Source organism: Excalfactoria chinensis, unplaced genomic scaffold, assembly GCF_039878825.1.
Source record: "Excalfactoria chinensis isolate bCotChi1 unplaced genomic scaffold, bCotChi1.hap2 Scaffold_987, whole genome shotgun sequence".
In the NCBI taxonomy this organism is placed as follows: Eukaryota; Metazoa; Chordata; class Aves; order Galliformes; family Phasianidae; genus Excalfactoria; species Excalfactoria chinensis.
The window spans coordinates 35,001-42,500 of NW_027315720.1; the positions used below are offsets into that span (position 1 = coordinate 35,001).

The 7,500-nt window shown below is 68.3% G+C and overlaps 1 protein-coding gene across 1 annotated transcript; it reads right to left on the reverse strand.

Moving 5' to 3' along the window:
- Positions 1 to 1,439: 1,439 nt before the first annotated feature.
- LOC140265466 (uncharacterized) lies at positions 1,440 to 4,855 on the reverse strand. The gene is made up of 4 exons (XM_072361405.1): positions 4,839 to 4,855; positions 3,235 to 3,406; positions 2,121 to 2,711; positions 1,440 to 1,952 (listed from the first exon to the last, which is right to left on the reverse strand). Exons 1-4 carry the CDS (start codon positions 4,853 to 4,855, stop codon positions 1,929 to 1,931), a joined length of 804 nt encoding a protein of 267 aa, XP_072217506.1. The 3' UTR covers positions 1,440 to 1,928.
- Positions 4,856 to 7,500: the final 2,645 nt, after the last annotated feature.

The window sequence follows — 7,500 nt, forward strand, 5'->3', positions numbered from 1 at the left end:
TTTTTTTCTTTTTTTCCCCTTTTTTTAGCTCACCCCCCCCTTTTTCTTTTTTTTTTTCTTTTTTTTTCCCCTTTTTTAGCTCACCCCCCCCTTTTTTTTTTCCCTTTTTTTAGCTCACCCCCCCCTTTTTTCTTTTTTTTTCCTTCATTTTTCCTTTTTTTTCCTTGTATTTTTTCCCTTATTGTTTTTTTTATCCTTTTCTCTTTTTTCCCCTTTTTTTTCCTTGTATTTTTTTCCCTTATTGTTTTTTTTTTCCTTTTCTCTTTTTTCCCCTTTTTTTTCCTTACCCCCCCCTCCTTTTCCCCCATTTATTTATTTATTTATTTACGCGTTTAGTTTTGATTTATCGCTTCTTCCCGCCCCCCCCCCCATCTTTTACGTCTTTATTGTTTTTATTATCATTATATGATTATTCCGTTACCACGAAACGCTACGATCTTTCTGTGCATTTTAAAATCTTCTTCTCTTTTCTTTGACTGACTTGCGGCTTCTTTCCTTTTCTCTTTTTTTTTTTTTCCTCGTCGCTCGTCCGCGCGCGCCAACGCGTGAGTAGGCCCGGCCCGGCCCGGCGCGCCCTCTGTCGCGAAGAAAGGGGTCTCTGGCGAGGCGAGGGGGTCCGTGACGGGGTTGCGGGTAGGACCTGGCTGCCGGTACCGGCCCGAGCTTCCCGCTCCGCGTCCGTCCTCCGCCCTTCTCCCCAGTTCCCCCCCTCGCCCTCCCCCATCCCCTCCCACCACCACCACCGCCGCGCGAGCCAGAACCCGACCCGTACCCGAAAGCGGCCCGCCTAGCCCTGACCCCCCAGGCCTCGCCCTTAACCCCATCACCCTCTCCCGGACGCGTCTCGCCCGCCCGGCCCGCGTGGCTTTTGTTTTGTTTTGTTTTTTTCGCGGGGGTTTTTTGTTTGGTCGGTTGGTCGCTCGCCTGCTTGTTTGTTTGTCTGGTCCGCCCGGCTCCCAGCGACCGCAGTTGCAAAGCGGCGGAATCTAGAGGCTGCCGGCGGGGCGGCTGGACTCGGCTAAGCCGGCGAGAGCTTCCCGTTGCGGAAGGGGGGGGGGGCCTCCGGTCTGAGGCGGGTGCGGCGGGGCCTTGACGATCGCTAGGCTCAGGTCTAGCTGCCGTGCTTGGAATGCCCTTCCTTGGCAGGAAGCAGAGGGTGGTTTCGGTGAGCGAGCGAGCGAGCGAGCGAGCGGAGGCGGCAGCAGCTCGCCCGCGTCCTCAGGACCTCGGGGCCGATCTCGGGCCGGCCTTTGGGAAGGAAACCGGCTCTGAACCGGCTCGCGATGGACTCCGCCCGAGCGAGCGGGGCCCCCGCACGGGCGCCGGTTAACCGGCCGGCGGCTCTCCGGACCGGTCGAAGGGCTTTCGACCGGCTCCGAAGGGGGAAGCCGGAGGGGAATCCGGTGTGACGGCGGAAGGCGGAAGGACACGAGGACGGCAACGGATATCCAAACGTTTATTGAGGAGGAAAAACTCACCGATGCGGACGCCTTCGCCGGGAAGGAACGCCGAGGCCGTCTCCGCCGGGGAGCCGTCTCCGAGAGATGCCGCGCCGCCTCGGCGGCGCTCGGCCCTTCGAGGAGGTCCGGAGGAAGCGGAGTCGAGCTCCACCCTTTTCCGGGAGCGCGGCGTCGCGGTTTCGCGGCGTCGCTCTCGATATTCTACGTCGCGACGTCGCGCGCGCGCTACGCGTCTACGTATCCCAGGGGACGTCGCGGCCAGAGATAGCTCGCGGGAGGAGGATTATCTCGCTCCCAGGCTGGACTTCTCTCTCTCTCTCTCCCCCTCTCTCTCTGACTCTCGGGGCGCGAGGAGCGCTCCGGCCGCGTCCGTCGCCTGGAGTTCACAGCAGGCCTCTGGGTTTTCGGGGACTCTCTCTCTCTGTTTCGTTCGATGGACGAGCCTCGACGAGATCGTATTCTACGACGTTACCTCGTGCTCCGACACCGTATCTAGTAAAAGAAGTTTTCCCCCTTAGATTGCTGCCGCTGTTCTTTCCGCCCCCCTTTTTCCCCTCCCTTTCCGGGCCGGGGGCCCGACGGGGCGGCGGCGGCGGCGGCCCCCGTCGCGGGCACGGGTAAATCTAGGTGACCCGTGACACGCGGCGAAACGACTCTCACCTGTGCTCCCGCAGCTGACCCGACGCTCGCCTCGGCCGATCCGTCAGAGGTCCGGCGCCGCGGCGACCCGTTCCCCGTACAGACGGAGAAGGGCTGAGGGATGCCGTCGCCGCGGGTAAACGGCGGCGAAAGCCTCCGAGTCGTCCCGTCGGAGCGCGCGAGGATTCGTCGGAGAAGGTCTCGTCGCCGGTACCCCGCGCTAGGCCTTCTCGCGTACCTCCTGGGGGCGACCGCGCCTGCTGCCGCCCTCGGGCGCCCGTAGGCCGGTGCGCGTCGCGTGGGAAAGAAAGGGGACGAGTCAAGAAAAATCCGCGGAGAGCGTCCTTTCGCACGGGCCGCTTCTGCCGAGCGAGCCCCCGTTCCCCCCCCCCCCCCCCCCTTCGCGTCCTCCCCCACCCGGAAACGCCTCCGCCTCCGTGGCCGCGGGGTCCGAGGCGGGAACCGCCTCCGCCGCGGCCAGAGCTCCGGCAGAAGAGGAACAAAGTCCCCTCTGTCCCGACCTACCGTCCAGCGAAATCGCAGCCGAGGGAACGGGCTCGGCGGAATCGGCGGGGAATAGAAGACCCCGGTGACCTCGACTCTAGTCCGGCGCTGCGAAGAGACGGGAGAGGTGCAGGATAAGTGGGAGGCCCACCCCCCCTCGGCGCTTCGGGCGGGAGACCCCCGCCGCGCCGCGGCCCGGCTGCCGGTGAAATCAGATCGATTTTTCGATTTTTTTTTTTTTTAATTTATTTTTTTTTTTTCCACCACGGTCTCCACTGGCGCGTGCTCTCTCTCTCGCTCTCTCTCCCCCCCCCCCACCCGCCATCCTTCTTTTACCCGGTCTCCAACCAGCGCCCCCCCACCCCGCACCCCCCCACGCCGGCCGAGAGAGCCGCGGGACTTTTTACATTTTCCCATTTATCCTTCCAACCCCCCCCACCCCCCGGCACCCTCGGCACGAGCCCGGGGACCGGAAGAGTCGAACGAGCGCGACTCGGCAACGGCGGCGCCCGCGCCCGCGCCCCCGCCCGCGCCCGCGCCCGCGCCCCCGCCCCCGCGGCCACCCCGCGCCTCCCGCCGGCCCACCTCTCTGCCGACCGCTGCCGTCTACCCGCTGTTCTTCCATCCTTACCCCGCCGAGGCGAGCGACCGCGCGCCGTCCGGGCCGACCGCCGTCCCGGATTTCCGGCAGACCGGCCGGAATTCCATCACCAACGGCCCTCCCGGTGGGCGCGGCCCCGGCTCGCGCACGCGCGCTTCCTCCGGAGGGCCGGGCCGCATCCGAGCCTGTCCGGCAGCGACCTCTAGAGTCCGGGGCGGAGCCGGGTAGACCGTGGCGACCGAATCGAGCGGCACGGGCAGCGCCCCCTAGCCACCGCCGCCGAGCCCGTGCCGCTCGGAGCCGGGTAGACAGTGCCGACCCAGTCGAGTCGCACGGGCAGCGACCCCTAGCCGCCGCCGCCGCCGAGCCCCAGTGCCGCTCGGACCCGGGTAGACCCTGCCGACCTAGTCGAGTCGCACGGGCAGCGCCCCCTAGCCTGCGCCGCCGTGCCCGAGTGCCGCTGTTAACCGGGTAGACCGTGCCGACCTAGTCGAGTCGCACGGGCAGCGCCCCCTAGCCTGCGCCGCCGTGCCCGAGTGCCTCTCGGACCCGGGTAGACCGTGCCAACCTAGTCGAGTCGCACGGGCAGCGCCCCCTAGCCTGCGCCGCCGTGCCCGAGTGCCGCTGTTAACCGGGTAGACCCTGCCGACCTAGTCGAGTCGCACGGGCAGCGCCCCCTGGCCTGCGCCGCAGTGCCCGAGTGCCGCTGTTAACCGGGTAGACCCTGCCGACCTAGTCGAGTCGCACGGGCAGCGCCCCCTAGCCTGCGCCGTCGTGCCCGAGTGCCGCTGTTAACCGGGTAGACCTTGCCGACCTAGTCGAGCCGCACGGGCAGCGCCCCCTGGCCTGCGCCGCCGTGCCCGAGTGCCGCTCGGACCCGGGTAGACCCTGCCGACCTAGTCGAGTCGCACGGGCAGCGCCCCCTAGCCTGCGCCGCAGTGCCCGAGTGCCGCTGTTAACCGGGTAGACCCTGCCGACCTAGTCGAGTCGCACGGGCAGCGCCCCCTAGCCTGCGCCGTCGTGCCCGAGTGCCGCTGTTAACCGGGTAGACCTTGCCGACCTAGTCGAGCCGCACGGGCAGCGCCCCCTGGCCTGCGCCGCCGTGCCCGAGTGCCGCTCGGACCCGGGTAGACCCTGCCGACCTAGTCGAGTCGCACGGGCAGCGCCCCCTAGCCTGCGCCGTCGTGCCCGAGTGCCGCTGTTAACCGGGTAGACCTTGCCGACCTAGTCGAGCCGCACGGGCAGCGCCCCCTGGCCTGCGCCGCCGTGCCCGAGTGCCGCTCGGACCCGGGTAGACCCTGCCGACCTAGTCGAGTCGCACGGGCAGCGCCCCCTAGCCTGCGCCGCCGAGCCCGAGTGCCGCTCGGACCCGGGTGGACCGTGCCGACCTGGTCGAGCCGCACGGGCAGCGCCCCCTGGCCTGCGCCGCCGTGCCCGAGTGCCGCTCGGACTCGGGTAGACCTCGCCGACCTGGTCGAGCCGCACGGGCAGCGCCCCCTGGCCTGCGCCGCCGAGCCCGAGTGCCGCTCGGACCCGGGTAGACCGTGCCGACCTGGTCGAGCCGCACGGGCAGCGCCCCCTGGCCCGCGCCGCCGAGCCCGAGTGCCCCTCGAAACCGGGTAGAACCTTCCGACCGACTCGAGTCGCACATGCATCGACCCCTAATTTCCGCCGCCGTGCCCGAATGCAGCTCGTAACCAGGTAGACCCTGCCCACCTACTCGAGTCGCAAGGGCAGCGAACCCTTGCTGCCGCCGCCGAGCACGAGTGTTGATCTGAGCCGGGTAGACAGTGCCGACCGACTCGAGCCACACGGAGAGCGACCCCTAGCCGCCGCTGCCGAACCCGAAACCCGCTCGTAGCCGGGTAGACCCTGCTGACCTAGTCGAGTTGCACGGGCAGCAACGCCTAGCCGCCACCGCCCTGCCCGAAAGCCGCTCGTAACCGGGTAGACCCTGCCGACCTAGTCGAGTTGCACGGGCAGCAACGCCTAGCCGCCACCGCCCTGCCCGAAAGCCACTGGTAACCAGGCAGACCCTGCCGACCGACTTGAGTCGCACTGGCAGCGACCCCTAGCCGCCGCTGCCGAGCCCGAGTGCCACTCGTAACCGAGTAGACCCTTCCGACCGACTCGAGCCACAGGTGCAGCAACGCCTAGCCGCCGACGCTGAGCTCGAAAGCCGCTAATTACGAGGTAGACCCTGCCGACCGACTCGAGCCGCACGTGCAGTGACCTATTGCCGCCGCCGCCGAGCCCGAGTGCCGCTGTTAACCGGGTAGACCTTGCCGACCGGCTCGAGACGGATGGGCAGCGACCCTCGGGCGCTGCCGCGGAACGTGCGAGCCGAACGCAGTGCACCGAGACCGTGCGTACTACGCTCCGATCGGCTCGGTCATTCCGCGGCGGAGGACAGTTGGTTGCATTCGCGCAGGCTCGGGTGCGCCGGCACGGTCCAACCTATCTCGGCGGGCTCCGCTCCACTCGATCGTTCCCCGGCAGAAGCCGGTTGTCGCTTCTGTGGCGGCTCGCGTGCGCCGGCACGGTTTCCCCGGCCCCGGCGGGCTCCGGTCCGCTCCGTGCTTCCGCGGCGGCAGACGGGCGTCTCAGCCGCGCCGGCTCGCGTGCGGCGGCACGGTGCAACCTATCTCGGCGGGCTCCACTCCACTCGATCGTTCCGCGGCATAAGCCAGGTGTCGCTTCCGTGGCGTCTCGGGTGCGCCGGCACGGTCTACCCGGCTCCGAGCGGCACTCGGGCTCGGCGGCGGCGGCTAGGGGTCGCTGCCCCTGCGGCTCGACCAGGTCGGCACGGTCTACCCGGGTCCGAGCGGCACTCGGGCTCGGCGGCGGCGGCTAGGGGTCGCTGCCCGTGCCGCTCGAGTCGGTCGCTACGGTCTACCCGGCTCCGAGCGGCACTCGGGCTCGGCGGCGGCGGCTAGGGGTCGCTGCCCGTGCCGCTCGAGTCGGTCGCCACGGTCTACCCGGCTCCGAGCGGCACTCGGGCTCGGCGGCGGCGGCTAGGGGTCGCTGCCCGTGCCGCTCGAGTCGGTCGCCACGGTCTACCCGGCTCCGAGCGGCACGGGCTCGGCGGCGGCGGATAGGGGTCGCTGCCCGTGCCGCTCGAGTCGGTCGCCACGGTCTACCCGGCTCCGAGCGGCACTCGGGCTCGGCGGCGGCGGCTAGGGGTCGCTGCCCGTGCGGCTCGAGTCGGTCGCCACGGTCTACCCGGCTCCGAGCGGCACTCGGGCTCGGCGGCGGCGGCTAGGGGTCGCTGCCCGTGCCGCTCGAGTCGGTCGCCACGGTCTACCCGGCTCCGAGCGGCACTCGGGCTCGGCGGCGGCGGCTAGGGGTCGCTGCCCGTGCGGCTCGAGTCGGTCGCCACGGTCTACCCGGCTCCGAGCGGCACTCGGGCTCGGCGGCGGCGGCTAGGGGTCGCTGCCCGTGCCGCTCGAGTCGGTCGCCACGGTCTACCCGGCTCCGAGCGGCACTCGGGCTCGGCGGCGGCGGCTAGGGGTCGCTGCCCGTGCCGCTCGAGTCGGTCGCCACGGTCTACCCGGCTCCGAGCGGCACTCGGGCTCGGCGGCGGCGGCTAGGGGTCGCTGCCCGTGCCGCTCGAGTCGGTCGCCACGGTCTACCCGGCTCCGAGCGGCACTCGGGCTCGGCGGCGGCGGCTAGGGGTCGCTGCCCGTGCCGCTCGAGTCGGTCGCCACGGTCTACCCGGCTCCGAGCGGCACTCGGGCTCGGCGGCGGCGGCTAGGGGTCGCTGCCCGTGCGGCTCTATTGTAATCGCTAGGTCTACCCGCTTTTGGCGGGCCTTCGCCGCTCGTCCTGTTGGGCTGCGCTATTGCTCTGGAGCTTCCAAAGGGGTCGCTGTAGTTCTTTACCTCCAGTTACGTCGAGGTAAAGTTCTGTTTCTGTCGGCGCCTCCGCCGGTAGTTTCTGGCGGTTGTTTTTGCAGCACTTTTTTCGGGTGCCTTAGGTTTTCGTCGGCAGGAGCGGGTGCGTACTCGTCTCCGGTAGGCGGCAACGAGCGGGCGCAGGCGAGCGCGGTTGACCGGCCGAGTGTCGAGGTTGTCGGCGGCGCCTTTTTCGTACGCCTCTCGGGTCGATGGGTCCGGTGGCCTCGTCGGGGTCTTCGCTGCCCGTGTCGCAGCTCGGCACCGGACTGAGGTTGGCAAAAAAGTCAAATTTCGGGACGAAAGGCGAGAGAAAAGGATGGGGAGCGGTCGGTTCCCCGCGCAGGGGAGGGAAGATCCCCGAGAAAAGAAGGCGAGAGAGAAAAGGGCACGGGCCGGTCTG

Bases quoted from the DNA above. Each gene is read 5' to 3' on its own strand.
- LOC140265466 (XM_072361405.1), bottom strand. The intron at 2,712-3,234 runs GTAAGGATGGAA...GTCTCTTCGCAG, and splicing joins CGGTCGCTCGCCTCGGCGGG to CGCCGGACTAGAGTCGAGGT. The intron at 1,953-2,120 runs GTGAGAGTCGTT...TTCTTTTACTAG, and splicing joins GGTCAGCTGCGGGAGCACAG to ATACGGTGTCGGAGCACGAG.